The 24,994-nt window shown below is 40.0% G+C and overlaps 1 protein-coding gene across 3 annotated transcripts in view; it reads right to left on the bottom strand.

The window, feature by feature from the left end:
* The window catches only part of CDH10 (cadherin 10), a 155,055-nt gene that overhangs the window by 59,409 nt on the left and 70,652 nt on the right, over window positions 1-24,994 (bottom strand). For all 3 annotated transcript variants that reach the window (XM_005291559.5, XM_005291561.5, XM_042859893.2), the window contains exon 3: window positions 1,532-1,826. In XM_005291559.5, coding sequence (XP_005291616.1) covers window positions 1,532-1,826 — 295 coding nt within the window. The remainder of the gene's footprint in view (window positions 1-1,531; window positions 1,827-24,994) is intronic.

A 24,994-nucleotide genomic window follows, 5' to 3' on the forward strand; every position in this document is an offset into this window, starting at 1 on the left:
AATAAATGGTATTCTATTATTGTTTAACAGTGCGATTAATCACAATTATTTTTTTTTAATCGCTTGACAGTCCTAGCCCCAAGTGTCTTCACGGATAATGCATTACTGTTTTTTTAAATAAACATTGCTTGGTCAATGATGAAACTCTGAGATGATGGGAGGTTTAGACTACATGGTAGATGCATCTAGTTAGATGCAGTTAACAGGATGATGCTCCCACACAGTTCTGTAAGGTTCTCTGCAGGTTCTTATCTTCTAGTGTCCATGTCTTCTTCTGTTCATTGTAAATACTAATGAGGGTCAGTGAGGTCTCTCAAAACATTATATGATATACTTGTAAGTCATACTTTAGTAGCCACTGAAAAGTCAACATTTACCAACAGATTCCACAATTACTCAAGTTATATTGTATTCTAAATGTAGTAGGAAACTGGTATCACATATACAATTGTATGATAATCTGGCAAATAGTGAATTTTTAATATTGACCACTTGTTATCATAAAACATTCTTCTGTAAAATTGTTATCATCATATGGAGGACTGTTCTATACGTTTGAGCAGGTTAGCTGACATGATGCTGATCACAACACTGCAGTCTGCATACACCAGGACAAATTGAATTCAGCATCTTGTCAACTAATTGTGATTCTGAATGTTATTTGTACTGGCTTACATTTACCTCAGAGTCATTCTCAGCACGTAGCACAGTGTGTAACTGTACTTTTATTTCCTTCCATTGGAGTCTGCCTATCAACTGCTCATCACCTGCCCATGTACCAATCATGAGTAAAAATAAGAAGGAGAACTGGCAAAGCTCTTGCCTGAGAACCAGGACAGAGGGTGAAATGAAGCATATAGACAACAAGGAAGCCACTTCAGATTCCGACTACCACCAGCCACAGGCAAGATGTGGGAGAACCAGAAGGATAACAACAAAGTCCAACCCCCCCCAAAAATGCAAAGAGGGGAACAAAGGCAGAGAATGAACAGAAGCTTCTTCAGGACTGTATCTGTTGTCAGTGCACCAGCATGAGGAGACAGGAGCAAGGGAGTATAGCTCCTCAGCCACAGAACCCATGAGAGAGAAGGCAGACTAGTGGGGCTTCGATTTATAAAAAAGAAAGGAAACACTCCACTGAAGTTTTTGTCAAAGGCTTCCCCACTCACCTTTCCCTGCAGATTTCAGGGAGGGATACAATTTACCTGGACCAAACCATGAATTATGTATCACATCTTTTCATTCAAATTCCAACAAAGTTTGAATTAATGTATTTAAGATTATAAATAGACAAAAGCTCCATCCATAAAATGTGTATCTGGATCTGGTTGCAGAGTCTGAACCCTGAACTCTGCACCAGATGTAGGGTTTTCTCACAGGCCTATTTCTAATTTTAAACAGAGAAAAGTAATAATATTACTTACCTTCTGTGTGAAAATCAGGACTTAACTGACTTTATAATAGTTGGGGAAATCATTACTTTAAAGATCATAGTTAAAAGTATGTCCTTACACCAGAAATCACTACTTACCAACTACTGACATTTCAGGAACACTAGCAGTATATATTTCTTCTGGAAATGTTGGTTCATTGTCATTAATGTCATGGATTTTTATGACAAACTCTGATTCAGGCTCCACTGGCCTCAGAGTTCTTCTGTTAATAGCCTGGGCACGAAGAGTGTAAAAGGCTTTCTCCTCCCTATCAATCCTCCGAGTGGCATGAATGTCACCTGTTTTCTCATCAATAATAAAAAGAGTACCAGCCCCATCTCCTGATAAAATGTACTTGAGAGACCCATCTCCCTTGTCCTGGTCAGAGTGAAGCTAGAGGAGAGAGAGAGAGAGAGAGAGAGAGAGAGAAAATATTTTTAAAAAGGGGGTCAGTTTTTTTAAGACATGAAGTCATTCTGCATGCAAAAAAACAAGATGAGGACTGAAAAAAACACTCATTTTCTATTTACATTGACTTGGCACATTGCAGTCATTGTGCTGTATTAAAGCATTCACATCTCCCTTACTTAACACAAAGAGTCATTTCACTAGACTGATGTGGCAGATTTTAGTTTTCCAGCAACACCTGTTCTCTGCTGTGAAACGTTTGTGCCACAAATCTTAAAGACGAATTTTATGTTAATGTTGACCTTTTCTTTCCTTGAAGAGAGCCTATTAAAAATTCACAACCTGCTGTGTTAGTTGTAAATTGACTAAGCAGATAAAGGACATGGCAGGATACATGACAATTAAGGAAAACAGAACAACTGGTGGTGTGTCACACAATTTTTAATTTTTTTATTTCTTATTATTTATGTTTCCTTCTCCTAAACTGGAGTACATTTCAGTGTAACTCATTATCACTTTTATGCCCTTCAAATAGTTTAAATGGGTTAAATCAAAAAGCAACAGATTCATTAAGCAATCAGTATTGATTTAAATCAGATTATCTAGAAATCTTTCTTTACTAATGACTTCTAACACTGGAAGAGCCCTAATGCAAAACGTTTTGCTATTTTTTACTGTACTGAAATGCAATTGGCTAAGCCAGAATGTTACACTGAACACCACCTCCCCGCTTCCTGTAACACAATTCCCTGCTATCTCATTGAGTCAGTTATGTCTGATTTGCAGAACTGAATAATTCAATTTATTTTCACCCTGAAATGTATATTTTAAATTTTGCAGATGTGTCATATCTGATAAAGGCCCCAATATTATTTTTTTAAAGCATCTCTAATCTGCTTCTGATTTTGTGGCCACGATGTTGAGCATGGAATTTTGAAAAAAAAAAAAATGACCACCAACTCTTTAAGCCCATTTAGTGAGTTCAAGCAAGCATTGGCAAAATTTATGATCATTGTAAGCATGCAGTTACAAGCCTCACTAACTTATGTGTGCATTTAATGACACTGTACATAATAGTTAACAACAATAACATTAATTTATAGGTGCAAACAGTTGGACATCTAAACACTATAAAATGTGTCCACACTTATTTGCATCATCACATTTGTTCAAACATTTATTTATAGGCACAAAATTGTAGCAACAAAATCAAAGTTCACTTAAAAAAAATGATCAGGCCACAAGAGTTCGAATGATCCAAAAAGTTTTACACATGAAATAAAACTAGTGCAGCACTTTGGGCTTTTTCCTCGTATTCTAACTATAGTTAAGGAAAACAGCATAGCAATATTAAAGTAGCATTGACTACTTATAAGAATACCATCTTCAATCATATAAGCTAGGATAACGAAAAGATGTTCATGCTTAGGGAATAAACTGATCACACACTTAGATCAGGTATAAATATTCCTCTATGGTATCCAGTTATTACATGTGTTTTCCTGGTGCACTATGTTGCTTTCATATTTTCCTCTAAAGAATCTATTTCAGGCCAATATCAGAGGCAAAATTCTAGACTAGATGGACCACTGGTCTGCTCTGATGTAGCAATCCTCAGGTGTCCGTGCAGAAGCCAAATGAGTTCAATGGAGCAGAGGGATGAAGTAAAGGTCAGAGGATTAATTACTCTTGCTGTGGTATATTTGCAGAAGCTGAATCTTTCCCACACACTCATAATGAGCAGATCCTGGAGAAGGGAAGGAACTCATGCAGGATCTAGGATCAAAGCCATTATCAGCTTAGAAACTGAGAAACTTAAAAAATTGATTAAATGTTATTGAACTTTGATTAGAGTCATTTTCCCATTCTCTCTCTTGATTCACAATAACTAACAGTAAGCGTAAGCACGGAGCAAAGAATTACAGATTAAATTTTGCTTGAGCTAAAAATAAACAGTGTACACAAAACAAATGTTTGTCATACATCTCCCTTTTTCTACAAAAAAGGAAGACAGTCAGGGACAGCTGGCACCATCTAACAGGAAGAAAGCAAGGAAGGTAATTCTAGGGGAAGTCTCTTCTACGTAAGCTCCAAGTCCTCTTCTTTCTCCCTCCAGTTTCTTTGCCCTTACAACTTGGAAGTCTCAACCTCTCCTCAGGCTCCTTCTCTTCCACCTCTTCATTGCTTTCTAATTTTCTTCCCTGGTTTTCTCCTAGACCTACCCAAGGACAAAAATAAAATCTCTCTGACAGTTCCTTCAGCTATGTGCTTCCGGGAGGGGAGGGAGGAGTGGCAGGGGGGGAGGAGGGCAGAGTCATGATACACACTATCCCTGGTGCTGTATCATGGAAGGAAGAAGAGACTGAGATAAATTGAATTACCAAAGAGTAACTCTTGTTTTGAAGTAGTTTTTTGGCATGCAAACAAATGTGTCTGCAAACATCTGGGGTACATGGTCCCAACCATGCAGGAAGAAACACAAGATGCAAGGGATGTGGTTACATTAGGCCACAGCTTTATTAATGCACCTGGGAACTATCCAGCAATAACTTGTACAATACATGTCATCATTCCTTCCCAAAAAGTGCCCACCAATTTGAGAGATGCTGTCAGCTCTCCCTGCTGAGGCCCCACCACCCTCCTGCAATATGAGAGTTCTGGGGGTGGGGAAAAGGAGTTGTCTCCCTGCTGTACCAGATATAGGCGCCAACCCCTTCCTTAGCTTCAGTAGGGCATGCCTTCCCCTATGTTATGGTGGCCCTGCCTCGGGTGCCCTCCTATGGCAGGCCATGGCACAAAAAGTGTGCCTACCTCAGTATCCCCTTTTCTTCTAGAGTCCCCAATAACTCCAGACATGCTTCTACACGTAAATGGCCCTTTTGTGGAGTTAGTTTATTACAAAAGTCCCACAATCATAATTAAAATTCCCCAGCACAGTCCAAATAGTACATTCACTCTTTCAAGTCCCTACAGTCCATCAATACACCAAATACAGCTCTGGCTCTTCTCACTGTGTCCCAGCTCCCCAATGCAGCTTTGACTTCTCTCACTGCACCTCATAACCGCCCCGTTAGCTGGGGTATTTCTCTGCCCTGTTTCCCTATAGTTCCAGCTCCTGCCCAGAGACATCAGTGAACTCACCCCTCCATCATCCCCCAGACTTCAGCCTTCCAGCTCAGAGAGCCAGCAGGCATCTCCCTCTGTTGCTCTGAGCCTTCATTCCTTTCTGGATGTGGCTCGGTGTCCTGGGGAAGTTTGTAGGTGGAGCCCTCTCAAGTGCCTCATGTTTTCATCAGCCTGGTCTGGTTTGCTGCTCACTAGGAAACTTTCCCTGCTCCCACCTTCAAGGGCAGCCCCTTCCTGAAGCTCTCAGCCCAACTCTGCCTTTCTTCTGAGCTCTCTTATTCTCTGAACTCTGGATTCCAAACTCTGTTGCCTTTGGACTGCCTGTCATTTATAACTCCCTGGGGCATCCCCGCTCTCCCCATTACACCAAACTAGGGTGCAGCAGGACTGCAACAGAAGAAGCTGGCCCAATTTCATTTAAGGGGCCAGGTACCATGTTACACTTCCCTAAATGCACTTCCAATTCTGGTTTATCAGAAAACTGGACCCCCCCTGGAACAAATACTTCCACTTGACAATTGCCACCTGCTAAGTTGTGACAACTTGAATGATACTTCCTGACCCTACCCCCATGAGATCCTGGAGCTGCTGTGGAGTAGGTGAAAAAAACTCGCGCCTGCCCCAGCCAATCTGGCTATGAGCGAAAAATTCTTCCTCAGTCCCAAAAAGGTTAGTTGTACAAGTCCCCCAGCAAACCAAAAAACCTGGTTCTATGCTGATCCAATTAGAAAAAAGGGTTCTGACTGGAGTTCTGACTGGAGAGGAAAGTTATATATACCTTTCCTCTCCCCTAGGTGCTCAGGGACCCAGTGTTGGCAGATAATTACAGTATTTACACTACATATTTACTAGGTTGAATCCTGAAAAGTTTCCAAGCCAAAAAAAAAAGGTTTGGAACTTGGACTGTACCTATTTTTCATATTGCTTGACACTCTGGATAAAGCCAATACAGAATGGAGATAGACATAGAGTTTCCCATTTCTTTATAGTAGGGCTGTTCATAATAGTCACAATAGTACTTTAAACTATTTTGTTATGAATTTAAAATGGGACTCTATTTCTCCAAAAGGATCACAAACCTATGCTCAGTTTCTGAGATTTGTCATATTTCAAATGGTCTCTCAGCTGCTATGCAAAAAGTACTTAATAAACTGCTGATGAAAATGTACTACATTTGGGAAAAGCCACAGCATTTAGTCAACAAAGAGTGTCTTCCTGTACAGCACCCAAATGCACCAGAAGTAGTTAAATAAAGGACTTTGAGGATACACCTATGAATGTTGGTGGTGGCTGGCTGCCCTACTGCAGAGCAGAATATTTAGAAAGAGGTTGAAGTTCCCACACTTAACATAAAGACTTCAGAAGAACTCCTGGGAGGACCTATCACCATGGTGTTACAGACACTGCAGGGGCAGTATGCTGGCACCCAATCCTACTCCAACACCAAGCACACATTACTGTAGGGTGCTCACTCTCCCCTTAAGCTTCATGGTCTGTAGGTCAATCTACAGGTGGCAATTAGAGGAGAAAAGCAGTAAAACACACAGAAGTGAGGTGAGGACGTAGACTGTATTCTAGCTCATTCTGTAAGCACTGCCACATGTCAAAAATGAAATCACTTCTGCAAGGTGCTACAGCCTTACTCTGTTGTGAGATCAAAAGCAGGTCCTCTGACACTGACTTCACACACATAGCATAGTTTCAAAGAAAAAAAAAGAAAAAAACCCCTTCTTTTTAGTAAGATGGCCACCTATAATGCTAATATCAGAAATGTCCATTATAAATGATGTTTTGGGGAAAAAAACCTCGAAATACTGAATTATTTTAATTAGTTCTATGACAATTTAAAGATATTGTCCCAAGTGAAATGTGATTTGTCTTTTCCAGACTAGCAGGGAAGTTGGAAAAAATAAGATGGTGAAGTTTTCCTGTATACTACTTTAAGTGTAAAACATTTCATATAGCTCTTTTGGCTAATGGGCATCTGTGTTTCATGACAGCCAAGCTGAGAAAGGAAGAGACATCTGTTTCACTTAGCAATTTTGTCTCACAAAACAATCAGCTGTGAAGATGTGGTTTTGTTTCTATATCCATACTTGATATTTTGCAAACCAATGAATTTCTTGTTTACTTCTCACAGGAGCACTTTACTTTTCAGTGGTCACCACTGTATAATTTATCTTACTAGACAAATATCAGAATATCTGCTGTATTTTTTTTTCAACAGGTCTGACTCACTGTACAGCAACTGCAATTACCATGTGTCACAGCTCTGTGCATTTAGTTATAAATGAGATTAAAATACTTTGTTTACCTGAAAACACATTCATTAGAGCACTATCACTTACTACTATAAGGCAGTATTATTAAAATGAATGCAGTGTAATAAATACTGGACAATGTTTGGAAAGATGTAGCAATAAGTCTATTAGGTGTATGGCTTTTATAGAAACTTTATTAGCAGTGCAATAGAGAAAGATACACAACAGCTAGAAAATGTAATTGAGTTACATAAAATAGAGCTAATTCAGACTCAATCACCATCACCACCCCCACCCCCCTTTCATGGAAAAGACAAATATGTAAAGATGATAGACTAATAAGTCTCTAGAGCAATTTCCATTCAGTTATACCTCTAGAGTTCTGCAGTATCTTCAGTAAAGTCCATAGAGTTACTTTAGATTTACACCAGTGTAGTTCTAGTTTGAAAAGTGACTTGAAAATTACACTGGAGGTTTTCATCTTTATTGCCTTTCAATGATTCTAGAATCAAATCTGCTCACTCTATAAGTAAAAAGATTTGTCTTCCTTAATTGCCAGCCCTCCAAGCTCCCCATGGAATCTGAAAGTTGGGTTCTTTCTGTAGCACTAACAGAAGTAAAAAAATTGAAACCTACTTCCATCAGAAAAGCCAGAAGATACTACTCTGAACAACATAAGGAGCAGATCGACTGAGTAAGAAGGTGCCATTTTCACATGCAAGAAAATGTGGAATACTGGAATAGCTAATAATAATGGCAAGTATTCTGTTGTAAGGATTAATACAATTTGTTTCTATTCAAATTACAGATTCAAAGGTCGTTATCTGAATTTTATTTAATGTAAAATTCAGAGTATCAAGATACAAATAATAAGAATGTATGTAGTCACTTTTCAGATTAGAACAGTACTACAAATAAAATCTATCAACTGAATTCTTACATTAAACTTCAATTCATTTCAAGCCCATTTTCATCTTGTTTTACTGCCCAGTAATATATAAGAAACTCCCCTGTATAAAACTAATCTTCACTTTTTTCCTCAGCAGTTTTCACCAAATAAAACAGACTATTCAGTTCTACCGTCCCAAATGCATTTTTACTTCCTATAACTTGCAATAATATCTCTGTACAGTGTATATCTTCAGTAGCATGTACACCAACAATAAAACCTACATATGAAATTCAGATCTAGAAAATGTCCTGAATTTTCTACAGTTTTGAACAGTAATTTCACATGGAATGTTTAACTCCATCTTTATTTGTTAGCTTCTTTCTATTTAATTATATTGGCTATATGAATTAAATCATATATTGGAGGAAGTGTTCTCACCTATGCTGTAATTCTTTGCCCTAAACATTGATATTCCGAAGTAAAAAAGGAGCATCAAACCTTTTATTTTTTCATTCATCTCTTTTCTGAACACTCTGTAGTATAGTAGTACTCTCCTTGCAATTACCTCCTACAGGAAGGCTTACTTATAAAATACAAAAGCAGACCCTAATTCTAATAACTATGGTATTAAAGAACAGTTATTTCCCCTAACTCTCAAAACATAAGGTATTAAAACTTGTCAGCTAATTTCCCTTTGTACCAGCCTAGAAGACAAGATCTACAACAGATGTGGCAAAACCATTTCTCCTTTCCCTTTTCTCTTTTTAGAGTATCTATCCTCCACAATCTTCTCCCTAAGTGCTGAGTTTTAAGTGAAGCAGCTTGGTGCCAGATCTCATTCATTTGTAATGAGACTCACTTATTTTGACTTATTCTGAAGATAGTTTTTAAAGTAACTCTCTTGTCTGATGAAGGATTTTGCACTGTGTTTCAATGAGATACTTACAGTCTCACTCTTAATCTACTGAATCTCGTTCATTTATGTTGTCACAGCTTGCAAGTCCTGTGCTATTGCATGTTATTTAAAAGAGGTGAGAAACGGAGAGAAAAAATGCATATCTGAAAGAGCAATTTTGTGGGACTGGGGAAGATGAAGAGAGAACAAAGTTAAAAGAAAGTACAGCAACTGCATCTTGGCTGGGAGCTAAGAAAAGCTTTGAAATACTCTTACTTGTTCAGAACAGACAAACACAAATACTCCACTCTGCACTGCACTGCACAGCCAAGGTTAGATTAGTTGATTTCAGTTTGGATTCATGTGCCAAATTTACCTCTGGTGTAAACCCACTCAAGTTATTCGGGAGAGAGGGGAGAAAAATTGAACAAACCCCATAAGTCTCTTTAACCCATTGTTAACTACTGCTCTCCAGCATGACGTCTGTTGCTGGCTGATGACTCCTTGCTGTTGTAGGCTTCGAACTTCATAGGAGCAACAGAGGCTTCATCATGAGTGTGTTAAATCAGTGCCACCCTGGCTATGCCCCTCCCCAGGTTAAGCCCATCTAGCAGAGGGGGAAGTTGCAGCTGCCTTGTGCTGCCACAACTACTCTGGCAGAGGCATTCTCATTCTGGCAGAGCCAGTGGGACCTAGGGATTAATTTGATACCATGCACCAATAATAGTTGAGCGTTATCAGGCCACTGTTTAATTTTCCTTCCATTGTTTAGTGCAAAAAGTAAAATATTACGGTAAGTTCTCCTTTTAAAACAGCACAAGATCAGAAGTAGATCAGTGCAGAATATGTACGTAACCTGTACCTGATAATGGTTCAAGCCAATAGGAAAGGACACACTGTGAGGTTTTCCTTGTGGAGTTTCTCCCACATTATTCTGGCAGGGTAGCTGTGTTTGCCATGGACTGAGCTGTAGGGCTGACCCACAAACCCTGCTGATCTATAAGAGGCAAGAACCATCCACATAATGACTTGGTCTCCTCATTGACTCTGAAGCCCAGTTTCCCTTTCCCACTCCCTAGAAGCTAGGACCAACCCCAGCCATGATCAGGGCTACTGCACAACTCTTAAACAGGCTTCCTGTGACAGAGGGGTTTCGATGGTAAACGTAAAGCAATCTCAAGCTAGATCAAGTCTCTTAGGTGTTCTTCACATAGCTATTGGGCAAGGTGATGTACATCCTTTGGCCCGACCCCTTCCCAACTTGGGACTGTCCACTGCCTTTCTCTTCCCTCCTTAAGGATCTCAGCACACTGTGTGGGATCTCATGGAAGGGTTGTGGAGGGGGGGAAGATGCTACTTATGACTAGGATTTTACATTTCCTTATACTCATTATTGTATAGTTTATATGTTTCAACATTGGAATGTTTTTTTTTTTGCTGGCATGTTAGTTTCTGGAGCTGCAAACCCTTATAGAGTATAATTGAAAGTTGTCCATTTTGAAAAGAGTTGACCAGGTTTCAAGAGCATATCCCCACTCAGCCAAGCATTCAGCAACAATCTACATAAATTAGTCTCAGGTGAATTAGGAAGCTTAATGTGCTGAAACCCAAAGCAGCCCTTTCTTTCACTGCACTGGAAACTCCAAAAACACAGGAAAGAAAAAAATATTAATCTACACAGGCTTTTCAGTAAGGACAACAATCAAAGAGGTAATTAAGCAACAGTTTGAGGAAACCTTCATGCCAACAATAAGCAACATGTTTTTTATTAGATAGCTTAAATATGACTTTATAAAGGAGCTTAGGTATTAACCAAATAACCATTAAAACAGCATTAGCCTTCGTACATCTTATTACACAATTTGCATTATGTATAAACATCATTAAGTCCTTTTCTTTTTAAATGAATGCAAAACTTCATTAACATCAATGCGTCTTAGCTCTTTTGGCTATTGCTGGAGGCTCACAGAAAAACACGGTTTTCTTTGTTTCCAAATAGAATCACTGTAAAACGTAAATTGTTAAGGGCTGGGCAAAACATTTACCTCTCTATCTTAAGTCAATGTTGTGTTCATGAACGTTCTGGAAACCAATTATAGTGGCACGGCAGCACCAGCTCTGCCAACACATAACAGACTTCCTATACCCCACAACCCTGTCAGTGCACCCCAACCCATGTGCAAACCCTGTACTGATCCACCAATTGATTTAGACTATGACTGCATTAGGGCAAGGACTCTTTGTTATTATACTGGCATGGGTACATTCTTGGGACAGCTGTCCTATGGCATTGCTCACCACTGCCCATGATACCAAGGCTACCCTCCTATTTGTAGTGCATTAGCTTTCATTGAGCTAATGTGAATATGTCTACTCAAGGTAGGTGGTGGGCTAGGAGGAGAGGGATGGCGAGAGGTCTTCCAGCTGCAGAAGGGGCAGAAAATTAAGATTTGTGGTCAGTAAGCCTTGGGTGGGTTGTTTGAGAAAATCTGTATTTTACTGGTCCCTCAGGGGTTTGGAAGGGAGTGGGAGGAGAAAGAAGTGGCAACTTCCTGATTTCAGCACAGATTAATGTGGTGTTTCCAAAGACACACAGCCCAGACGTTTGGAACTGACAATGCAGGTACCTTGACTGCTGAGGGAAAAGAAATATGTGTTATAATTTGCCTACTCTTCAGTATCTAACTGGTGAGCTAAGAAGTTGTGATCTTCCGGACACTAAGGTGATTCACTTGGGTGGAAGTGATCATAGTTTCATTCCTGGTATACATCTTATAAAATCTATCAGATTATATCTGGATTTGTATCCAGAAGCTGTGATAGTTGTCTCTGATTTGGCTGAGCATCTGAATATTCTCTACAGCAATAATATGAAAACTATTAATAAGCTATTAATAAGGTCTGTAACCTGCTTGTATTATCTCTCAGGGAGAGACACTGCCTGATTCAAATCCTGTCTAGTTTATAGAACTCAGATTGTGATTTTACTTTTATTTCTTAGGTAACCAACTTTGACCTGTACGCTTATTACTTATAATCACTTAAAATCTATCTTTCTGTAATTAAAAAATCTGTTTTATATTTTACCTAAAACAGTGCATTTTGGTTGAAGTGTTTGGGAAATTTACTCAGGTTGCAAGTCCTGATGCACGTCCACTTTCCTTTGTAGAAGTGGTGGACTGGGTAATAAACTTACACTGGTCAGGCTTCTGACCAGGGCAAGATGGTACAGCTCTGGGGTCCTCGGCTGGGGAGCTATGGGGGAATTGGCCAGAGCCTCTGTATTGTTACTTCATGAGTGGCTGGCAAAAGCATTCATATAACTCAGTTGGGTGTGTCCCTGTCTGTGGATAGGTTTATAGCTTATCACAATATCACAGTGTGAGAGGGAGCTCAGGTTGGTAAGACAAGGGCTCAGCGGTACCCCAGTTCCAGGCTGCACCCCAGGGAACCCATCACAGTAACTAAAATGGTTTACATTAAATCCTTACTTATTAATATAGCATCTTAGGAGGGTAAGATAAAAAATAGCTGTTCTTTCACCTTAATGATATAAATACGGACTTGATTCATATTCAGGATACCAAAGAGGATATTTTATTCCCAGACTACTTTTCAAATGAAACATCACAGGATGACTAAAATTAGAAATGCCCATCTTAGTCTTCTTATGATTTAGAAGTTGTACCCCACAGTATTTTCTTCAAAATGCTAGTTGCTGCCCTTGGTAATTTATGCCATACCTGCATCATTAACTGAAAAGTATATCCAAATTGTGCAAATCACAGTAACTGGCTCCACACTCTCACCAAAGCCTTCCACAAAGCATCTATGCCATTTTGGGGGCAGGATGAATTTTCTTGAAGCACACTTCATCACACTGTTCTCTTGCTCTTTCTATAATGGAATATATGATATTCACTCCATTGTGTTAAAAACAAAAACAACACCCCCCCACATACACACACACAAATCCTGCCTGAATTCTTGCACTCCTTGCTCAGCTTAGGTTGGTGACCTTGGCTTGCTGTTTTTGACATTCACTCAAAAAGCCTCCATTTGGTTTGCTTTTGCCTTCAGAACTATATATATCTACCTTCATGCCCCCTCTTAATCTCCTCTTTTCCAAACATAGGTCTAGTTTTTCAAACCCTTTTGAATAACTGAAATCCTTGAGTCCCTGTATCATTCTGTTTGCCCTTTTCACTTCTGTATTCTTTTTATAATGTGACCAAAATTGAGCACACTATTCTAAACATAGCCTCTCTAAACTACTCTCTCTCATTTTATCCAACTTGTATAAAGCCACTTGAGCTCTTTCCTTAAGGACGCTGCCAAGCCTTATTCCTAAAGATTAATGACCATTAATCAATAATCATCCTTCTTATTTTCAACTAAATGGCACTGCAACTCTTTCTCTCTTAGTCTTTGTTTCCCACCTCCGTTCCCACTTACTTTGTTTTCCAACTGTAGTGTAATTTTCCCTCTTCAGTTATAATTACTGACATTTCTATGGCTTTCATTACCTGTAGTATCCTTGCTTACAGATCATGGTTGATGTCATGTAGTTGGTAGCATGGTAGGTGTACTACAAGCCTTGAGGAGAGTGTAAATGGCACTTCTGGCCCTATTAGTTTTAGTACCCAGTGCATTCCAGGAAATATTCATCTATGAAAAAAATTCACCGTTTGGGTTGGCAGAAAGGAAAGACTGCAAATGCATATTTCTGGTGGGAATTCTGTGCCACTGTTCAAGCACAGAATTCATGTCCTTTGCAGATCCCTCCCCCCCCCCCCCCCCCCCGCCCTCACAGAATAATATATTCTGTTGGAAAGGTGCTCAAATTATACCTTTTTCCCACCAGGGGAAAGCAGCTGTGGCACCAGAAGAGAAGGCAGCTGGAACAGGGCCGGAGCAGCCAGCCATGGAGACAGAGGGGGAGAGGCTACCTTCTCACGGTGCCCTGCTTGTGGAGCCAGGTGAGGAGGCCTGGGATATAGAATCATAGCTGGAAGGGACCTCAAGAGGTCATTTAGTCCAGTCCCCTGCACTCAAGGCAGGGCTAAGTATTATCTAGACCAAGGGTTGGCAACCTCTGGCATGCGGCTCGTCAGGGCAAGCACCCTGGCAGGGGCCGGGCCAGTTTTTTTACCTGCCGCATCAGCAGGTTCGGCCGATCGCGGCTCCCACTGGCCGCGGTTCGCCACTCCAGGCCAATGGGGGCAGCGGGAAGTCGCAGCCAGCACATCCCTCAGCCCGTGCCACTTCCCACCACCTCCATTGGCCAGTGGGAGCCGCAATCGGCTGAACCTGCCGACATGGCAGGTAAACAAAATGGCCCAACCCGCCAGGGTGCTTACCCTGGCGAGCCGCATGCCAGAGGTTGCCGACCCCTGATCTAGACCATAGCTAACAGGTGTTTGTCGAACCTGCTCTTAAAAATCCCCAATGATGGAGATTCCACAACCTTCCTAGGCAACTTATTCCAGTGCTTAACCCCTCTGACAGTTAGGAAGATTTTCCTAATGTTCAACCTAAACCGCCCTTGCTGTAATTTAAGCCCATTGCTTCTTGTCCTATCCTCAGAGGTTAAGAAGAACAATTTTTCTCCCTCCTCCTTACAACCTTTTATGTACTTTAAAACTCATGTCCCCTCTCAGACTAAACAAACCCATTTTTTTTTCAATCTTCCCTCATAGGTAATGTTTTCTAGACCTTTAATCATTTTTGTTTCTCTTCTTTGGATTTTTTGCCAATTTGTCCACATACTTCTCTACATACTTCCTGAAATGTGGCACCCAGAACTGGACACAATACTCCAGTTGAGGCCTAATCAGCACGGAGTAGAATGGAAGAATTACTTCTCGTGTCTTGCTTACAATGCTCCTGCTAATACATTCCAGAATGATGTTTGCTTTTTTGCAACAGTGTTACACTGTTGACTCATATTTAGCTTATGATCCACTATGACTTCCGAATCCCTTTCACAGTACTCCTTCTTAGGCAATCATTTCCCATTTTGTATGTGTGCAACTGATTGTTCCTTCCTAAGTGGAGTACTTTGCATTTGTCCTTATTGAATTTCATCCTATTTACTTCAGACCATTTCTCCAGTTTGTCCAGATCATTTTGAATTTTAATTCTATCCTCCAAAGCACTTGCAACCTGTCCCGCAAGATGATTGGTATCATCCGCAAACTTTATAAGTGTACTCTTTATGCCATTATCTACATCATTGATGAATAGGGTGACCAGATGAGAGGAAGAAAATATCGGGAAACCACGGGGGGGGGGGGGGGAAAGGGGGTGTCCGCTGGCAGAGCAAAAAAAAAAAAAGCCGAGTGCTGCCGGCGGACAAAGAAAACAACAGCAAAAAACTGCCGGGGGAGCGAAATATTGGGACAAATTGCGACCCGACCAGAGATCGGTTGGGACGCAGGACAAATGCCTAAAAATCAGGACGGTCCCAATTTTATCGGGATGTCTGGTCACCCTATTGATGAAGATATTGAACAGAACCGGACCCAGAACCGATCCCTGCGGGATCCCACTTGTTATGCTCTTCCAGCTTGACTGTGAATGACTGATAACTAATGGGAATGGTTTTCCAACCAGTTATGCACCCACCTCATAGTAGTTCCATCTAGGTTGTATTTCTCTAGTTTGTTTATAAGAAGGTCATGTGAGAAAGTATTAAAAGCCTTACTAAAGTCAAGATATACCACATCTACCGCTTCCCCCCAATCCACAAGGCTTGTTACCCTGTCAAAAAAAGCTATCAGGTTGGTTTGACATGATTTGTTCTTGACAAATCCATGCTGACTCTTACTTATCACCTCATTATCTTCTAGGTGTTTGCAAATTGATTTCTTAATTATTTGCTCCATTATCTTTCTGAGTACAGCAGTTAAACTGACTGATCTGTAATTCCCGGGGTTGTCCTTTTTTCCCTTTTTATAGATGGGTACTATATTTGCCCTCTTCCAGTTTTCTAGAATGTCTCCCTTCTTCCATGACTTTTCAAAGATAATTGCTAATGGCTCAGTCAATCAGCTCCTTGAGTATTCTAGGATGCATTTAATCAGGCCCTGGTGATTTGAAGACATCTAAATTGTCTAAGTAATTTTTGACTTGTTCTTTCCTACCTCATTTTCACTGGTATTCACTATGTTAGATGTCCAATCACCACCAACCTCCTTGGTGAAAACCAAAACAAAGAAGTCATTAAGCACCTCTGCCATTTCCACATTTTCTTTTATTGTCTTTCCCCCCTCATTGAGTAACAGGCCTACTCTGTCCTTGGTCTTCCTCTTGCTTCTAATGTATTGGGGGAGATGGACAGCGTGGATCACATGGGGTTGCTGGGGAGTAACATTGATTGGGGTTCAGAAGGGTTAGTGGGAAAGACAAATTGGGGAGTGGACACAAGAACTAGTGGGATGGCAGCACTGAGTGAGGGGCTGAATGGGAGCATGGGTGCAGGGCCACATGGGGATGGAGGGAGAAGGAGTGGCTGAATGGAGTTGTAGGGACACATAGGGATGGGGCAGACTAGGGGTCAACCAGGATCTGCATGGGGGAGAATCCTCAACTCCGTAAAAATCTCTCCTCCTCTAAGACCCCCGCCCCCGCATTCTATACTTCTCCCACCAACATTCAACAACACTCAAAGTTCACTCCCAGGCTCCTGCCCAGCAATTTCTTCCCTCTCCTGCAGCTCCTCCATTATCTCTGACTCCCCCCAAGCCTTTTTCACTGCTTCTGAGGGGTGCAGGAAATGTGTTTCTGTATTGCAGTTTAAATGAATTATTACTCAGAGTTTGGTATTAATATGCCTAGTAAGGAATTTATTCATCAAAAAACATTTCCCAAATCTTTTTTGTTGTCTGTATTGTTACAGACATACTTGCTGACAAGTATTTTGAAATAAATTACCAAAATAATTGAAACTGGTGTGATTATATTGTGTTATTTTGACAAATAAGATATGCAGAACTTTAAAATATCGTGCACAGAATTTTGAAGTTTTTAGCTCAGAGTTCCCCCAGGCATAATCATTCCTGAGACCCCTCCGATTTTTCTCAAATCGCAACTCCACATTTAACCCTCTGCATTCCTCCAACTCTGCATTCCTTAGTGGCCCTCTCACCATTATTCCTTAATTTGCCTATAGTCTGCTAGCATTAATATTACTTCTGATCCACTGAATGGTCTCTATTAGGATGCACCCATCAGGGACTGATTAAAAGGATATTAAGAGCACCTGTCTAATTGCTCCTCAATTAAGCTATTCACTTGTCTGGCTCCTTATCCTTCCAGGATGACCCAAAATACTCTCCTGGGCTTTAAGGATTACTCCAACATATAGGGGGCACCTAAAGAGGAGATGGCAATCTCATTACATCATCATACAACTTAATTATCTTACTGTTCAATATTTCTTCTAAATAATAGATATTTACAGAGAACAAAACATCTTCTAGTACTGATCTGTGTGACAAAACAATTAGGGGGCTGGGGCACATGACTTATGAAGAGAACTGAGGGAACTGGGATTATTTAGTCTGCAGAAGAGAAGAATGAAGGGGGATTTGATAGTTGCTTTCAACTACCTGAAAGGGGGTTCCAAAGAGGATGGATCGAGACTGTTCTCAGTAGTACCAGATGACAGAACAAGGAGTAATGGTCTCAAGTTACAGTGGGGGAGGTTTAGGTTGGATATTAGAAAAAAACGTTTTCATTAGGAGAGTGGTAAAGCACTGGAATGGTTTACCTAGGGAGGTGGAATCTCCTTCCTTAGAGATTTTTAAGATCAGTCTTGAAAAAGCCCTGGCTGGGATGATTTAGTTGGGGATTGGTCCTGCTTTGAGCAGGGGGTTGGACTAGATACCTCCTGAGGTCCCTTCCAACCTTGATGCTCTATGATTCTATGACATTCCACCATTCAAACTATATCTTCCCTAAATGCTTTCCCTGTGTATTAATATCCAGCCATGTCCATTTAGCCACTCATGCAGGTCAATACTGATAACATATTTACTTACACTAAATTAGAGATTCATTTTTTTCTGGCACTTTATTAAATGCTTTACTAAATTTGAAGTAAATGGCATCCACCTTTACTTCATCAGCTTTTTTTATTAGCTTCCTCAAAAGTGATAAAAATATGTCATGATTGTATTTTCTTAGATTCATACTATATTTGAGTACATTATATTTACATAAATTATAACTCCCTAGATGTTCTCTCTCTCTCTCTTTTTTTTTTTTTTTTTTACTACTGGTTTACTTTGATGTTTTCTGCTCAATTTCCTTCAATGCTCATCTCATTCTGTCAGAATTTGCTTTTGTGAAATTCAAAATCGTTGTTTATCTCCTTTCTGTTATCATTTTAACCTTTATTACTAACCTAACTAGATTACAACCATGATTGCTTAGGCAATAACAACAGTGTTTAGCCTTTATATTCTTCCTGATACAGTATTTTCAAAGCTCTGTATACATTTTATTACTCTCAACACCTTTGTGAGTTTGATGAGTATTGGGATTGTCAATTTACATGCGGAGTAAGTAAGGCACAAAGAAGTGATTTGATTTGATCAACCTCTCACAGCAAGTCAATATGTATTCTTCACCTTCCTGTTTTGTATGCACTCAGCATAAGCACCCAAATTTCCTGAAGCACACACTCATGTATGTATGGAAACACATAAACCTCAAAATACACATGGCACAAACAATTACATCAGGATTGCATTTGCCTCAGATGAAAACATGCAAAAGTGCATGCATACATTGGAACATTTGGTGAATAATGTGCAAGAAAGAAGGCCCTGCACTGTTTCATGTCTGCATATTTCTTACTTAGTTTATTCCTTCTATTCAATGTCTCCTGTACGGTATTACATATCATTAACCTATTCTGAGCAATAAAAGCCTTTTAGAAAAAAAAACAATAAAAGCATTTTCATAATATAGAATAGTTCCGAAATACAAAAGGGGAGGGTCTATTTTCCTCCACAGTTGTTTTTGGCAGAGAAGAATAAAGCCTTGTTGCATGACCACGTATTTCTTATCAAGAATCCACATTAACAATTATTCCAAATGGGAACCCTGCCCATTTTTTCTAAAATACCACACTTGCATACCAGTACTTTTACTATAAAACAAATCTTGCATCCATTACCTAGTTCTTACTCAGACAGGACAACCCATTGGTTTCCAGATCTATTGGTTTCTAGTTCCAGCTTGTCCCCTATTTGTATGGGCAGACCGCAGGGCTGGGTGCACTGTGGAAGCACTATGCCTACCTCTCAGCGTGTATTAATTTAAATCAAAGTGATTTACATTACTTATTTTAATTATGATTTAAATCAGCAAGCAGGAAACCTTGATTTAAATAATCGATTTTAAATGTGTTTTGCATTTGAACTTTTTATTTTCCTAAAGAAAGGATGATTCTCACTAGTTGGTAACCATGAAAACATGTTACCAAGTATCAGAGGGGTAGCCGTGTAGGTCTGTATCCACAAAAACAACAACATTGTTGTTGTTTTTTAAACATGTTGATTTGCAAATATAGCCCTTATACTAAATTTGAAGCTTCTTTTTGCTAGCCAGGAAGATACTGCGTACGTATATACTTTTATTTAAGCAATTATATAGTTTAGTTTAAATGTATTACGATTTAATTTTTTTATGTTAGAAAATGGTGAATGATGCATTCTGATTATGTGGTGTCAACCTCTATTTGGATGGAAATCAATTGAAAAGACACAAAAATAGCATTTTTATTAGTAGTATGATTATTAATTAAAATTACCTTAAATGTGCTGGATCCATCGAAAAAGTTTATCAAAACGTATTACATTTAAAACTGATTTATTAAACAAAGGAAGTAATATCTGTAGTTAGTGAATTGAACTGATTGTTTCTGGTCACCATGTCCTTCAAAATTTCAGAACTAGTAGACCTCATCCTCTTACATCTAACTTTTTATTCAGTTTGGAAGAGGAAAATAAGCTTTTCAGCATTTTCATCTCTTAGTTGGTTTCTTAACTTGAAATGAACTAATCATCGAACTGAGCTAGCTGAATAAATTGAAATGAAGAAAATATTCTCTTTGTACCTGCAGAAGAGATTACTGCTGTCAAAAGCTGGTTCAGTACTTTGGTTCCAGCTTTGGTGCTTACCCCATGACTTCCACCAGTTCAGTGGTTTGACTTTCTTTAAAACTTGACAGCAAACATGTATTGCTTAATATTATGGTTTTTTATTTAAAGGATTTTAATAGATTATAATTAATTTAGGCCTAAATGTAATTTGTCAATTTCAAATTCCATTTTAAATGTTTTTTTTAAATGAACCTGTATTTAAACATTAAAATAAAATAAAAATCATTGTTTTGTATCCTCCCCACTAGCCCCTGGTGTACAAAGATGGGAGTGACTGGTATAATTCTCTAGCTGCTTTCTTTGACCGACGTGAGGAGCAACAATGATGAGCTCTATATCCAGCCACTACTGCTAGCCGTGAAGTCTCAGTAGTTTGGAGCTTTTGACAGAAAATTGTTTAAAGTAGGGCAACGATTGTCCAACTGTGGGTTGTGACCCCATTTTAATGGAGTCACCAGGACTGTCTTAGACTTGCTTGGGCCCAGGGCCAAAGCCAAAACCCGAGCCCCAACGCCCAGGGCTGAAATCCGAGTCCCACTGCCCAGGGCCAAAGCTGAAGCCCAAGGACTTCAGCCCTGGGTGACAGGGCTCAGGCTATAGACCCTCTGCCTGGGGCTGAAGTCCTTGGGGTGGTAGGGCTCAGGCTTTGACTTTGGCCCTGCCACCCAGGGGAGTGGGTCTCAGGCAGACACAGGCTTCAGTCCCCCCTCCTGGGGTCATGTAGTAATATTTTTTGTCAGAAAGAGGCCATGGTGCAATGAAGTTTGAGAACCCCTGAAGTAGAGAAAACAGTCATTGGGAAAAAGGCTGGCTCAGAAGTCACAGAAAATAATTGTAAAGAAAGGACAATATCATGCCCCCAAGATCCACATGAGGTGGTGACCCTGTGCATGCATTAGCCACTGCCACAATACCACTATGCCTTTCCATCGAAGGGGGAATCCATGTGATAGAAAAGTTCAGGGAAAGAGTTGGGTTGGGGACAAGGAGTGGAAACCCTTGCATTGGGTAGGGCAAGGCTAACAGACACATAATTGACTCTTCTGGCCCTATGGAGATGACCCAAGCAAAGGTAATAGGAGTTCGGTTCCATACTGCCTTTCCAAGAGAGTCTTTTCTATGAAGCAAAACCTTTTGAGGGTGACTCTTGGTCATGCGGCTGCACTGGCAGAGTGGGGGAGTCGGCTGCCGAAGTATAAGCTCATGCAGCATATAGATGCCTCTGACCTTCTGTTGATCTTCTGCCTTTGGAGTATAGGGGCAAGAGGTGAGGAGAGAGGATCAGCAGGATTTGGGGGGGGGGGGGGCTGCAGCCTGTTTCTTTTCCATTCTCATCTCTTTTCTCTTCTAGCATTTTCTGAATTTTCCAAAAATTCCAGACCTAATCCTGGAAACAGCTGAGCTCCCTGAAGTCAATGGTAGCTGGAGGTAGCACAGTACCTGCAAGATTTGCTCATCAGCATGCAAGTTCAAGCGATTAGTCTCTTGGCCATCACAGGTCTCACTCCCATTCTCTCAGATGGATGTCATTCTCAAACATGAAGTACACAGAAGCTGGTTTGAGGCTGCATATTTAAAACTGCCAAAGGGCAAAACAGGTAGTAGATGATACACACAATGCTCTGCACTGAGGAGCAATTCCTCCTTTAACCTCCTAAAAAATGAGCCATGAAAACAATCAAGAATGGGAACATACTCTAGGTTGAGACACACGAACCAACAGCAACATTAGTGGGGAACAGGGATGGGTGGGCTGTTGTGTGTGTTTATTCAGAAGAGCAATGTTCCTCTGTCCAATCAGGACAACAAATAATTTGAATTTAAATTATATATTGCCTCAAAAAACACAAGGGCGCTGTTTAATGCAGAATTTTATGTTTAAACATTGTTTATCAGCTGCACAGACAAAAATCCAGATATTAAAAATAAGACAAGACTTCCAGCAGAGACACATTTTTAAAAGATAAACAATCATTTTTTAACTTTTTAGACACATCCCCCTCCTGGGTATTTTATTGTAAGTGACTGATTTTCACTTACCAACACCCTCCACTCCTCATTGTTATCTGTGTATATAGGATTTTGAAAAGGTCATCTGCATTTGATAAAAGAAATACCCCTAAAGTGCCAGACTTTAAATTGCTGTTGAAACTGCAGGGTTTTCAGCTATTTATACATTTATAACTTCAAACAAGGTATATGTCAAACATTTCTGAAGCTTCCTTTTTTATTATGCTTTTAATTCCTGGAGTGAAAGACTATTGTGATGAAGTGGACTCTGCTTTTCCATAGCTACAGCTATGAATACATATCATCTCAGTTTAATCAGTTTTTTACTTTTTAGAAAATCCTTTTGTGATAGGCAGACATCACTTTAAAAGAAAGAAAGAAAAATATTTCCTAAGACACTAGTTTAAAGTATGAATATTGTTTTACATAGACTTCTTTCTTTCCTAAAGGAAAGAAAAGCCAGCCTATAGAAGCACATTATCATTTAAAAATCCTTGGTTGGAAACCACCCAACAGGATTGCAAGCCCCCAGCATGATGGTAGCTAAGTACATTTCACTGATGATTAATTCTCTTGTATGTCTGGTGGAAGGGTGCCCAATATCCACACAGTCTTCACTCTAAATCTCCCTGCCAGCTGATCAATGGAATTACATTTTTGTGCTGGCACTAGACTGAACTGATTGTCTCATTTAGAAATGAGATGCTGCAATGCCAGATCAATGCTACTGGTCGGTTATGAAGGAACATTTTAGAATGTTTTAAAGTAGTTTTCTTATAGGGATGAAAAAGGCAAATGGCAGAAACCCTAGAGTAACAGTTAGTGTGGCTATGTCAACTTCTCTATTTAATTTCAGTTAATTTATTAACATAGTAAACAACCTACTGAATATAGAATTGTCTATGTAATTAACATCTCTACCACTGCAAACATGCCTTCTCAGTTCAACTAAAACCATCTATCATTTATACTGTGCTCATCACCATAGTATGAGTGTCCCCAAGATCTTGCTTTCTCAGACTCATCCTGCCTATAGTTTGGAATTTCGGGATCTGATCCTGCAAGGTGCTCAGAATCTGTTGCTTGCTTTCTTTAAAACAAACAAACAATGGCTTGCACTCCAAGCGCATATATAGTATGAAAAACATGCAAAATTTAAAGGCAAAATCAGTTAAAATAAACTCTCCGGCACCTACCCGTCAAACCTAACAATTCCCTATTTAATCCACTTACACTTCCTTCATGGCCTGGATCAATATAAAAAGCTTACGGCACCTACATGATTGATAGGTTCAGATTCAGGAAGCCTGCCAAACAATTAGTGGGGCCATTGTGTGATCGAAGTACTAAAGGAGAACTCAAAGAAGACAAGGCCATTGCGGAGAAGTTAAATTAATTATTTGCATCGGGCTTCATTGCTGAAGATCTGAGGGAGATTCCCACACCTGAGCCATTCTTTTTAGGTGACAAATCTGAGGAACTGTCCTAGATTGAAGTGACAGTAGAACAGCTTTTGGAACAAATTGATAAACTAAACAGTAATAAGTCACCAGGACCAGATGGTATTCGCCCAAGGGTTCTGAAGGAACTCAAATATAAAATTGCAGAACTACTCACTGTGGTGTGTAACCTATTGCTTAAATCAGCTCTGTACCAGATAACTGGAGGATAGCTAAAGTAATGCAGCTTTTTTAGAAAAGCCTCCGGAGGTGATCTTGGCAACTACAGGCTGGTAAGCCTAACTTCAGTATCACACACATTGGTTGAAACTACAGTAAATAACAGAATTATTAGACACAGATGAATATGATATGTTGGGGAAGAGTCAATTTATTAGAATTGTTTGGGGGATCAACAGACAGGGTGACCCAGTCAATACAGTGTGCTTGGACTTTCAGAAAGCCTTTGGACAAAGTCACTCACAAAGGCTCTTAAGCAAAGTAAGTAATCATGAGATAAGACGAAAGGCCCTCTCATGGTTAAAATACAACAAACAAAAGGTAGTATAAACAGTCAGTTTTCACAGTGGAGAAAGATAAATAGTGGGGTTCCCCAAGAATCTGTACTTGGTTCAGTGCTATTCAAGTATTGATAAATAATCTGAAAAAGGGGGTAAATGTCGAGTTGGCAAAGTTTGTAGATGATACAAAATTACTCAAGACAGTTAAGTCCAAAGCTGACTGTGAAGAGTTACAAAGGGATCTCACAAAACTGGGTGACTGGGTAAGAAAATAGCAAATGAAATTAAATGTTGATAAATGCAAAGTAATGTACATTGGAAAACATAATCCCAACTATACATAAAAAGCGATGGGGCCTAAATGAGCTCCCACCAGTCAAGAAAAAGATGTTGGAGTCAATTTGGATAGTTCTCTGAAAACATCTGCTCACTGTGCAGTGGCAATTAAAAAAGCTAACAGAATGTTAAGAATCATTGGCAAATGGATAGATAAGAAGATAGAAAATATCATAATGCCATTATATAAATCCATGGTCACCCTATCTCAAAAAGATATATTAGAACTGGAAAAGGTGCAGAGAACCACAACAAAAATGATTATTCATATGGAAGCTGTTCCATACCCCTAGAGCAGGGGTGGGCAAACTACAGCCCACGGGACCGTCCTGCCTGGCCCCTGAGCTCCTGGCCCGGGAGGCTAGCCCCGGCCCCTCCCCTGCTGTTCCTCCTTTCCCGCAGCCTCAGCTTGCTCGCTCCGCTGCTGCCGCAATGCTCTGGGCGGCGGGGCTTTGAGCTCCTGGGGCAGCACAGCTGCAGAGCCCGGCCTGACCCAGTC

This window comes from Chrysemys picta, chromosome 2 (assembly GCF_011386835.1).
Source record: "Chrysemys picta bellii isolate R12L10 chromosome 2, ASM1138683v2, whole genome shotgun sequence".
Lineage (NCBI taxonomy): Eukaryota > Metazoa > Chordata > Testudines > Emydidae > Chrysemys > Chrysemys picta.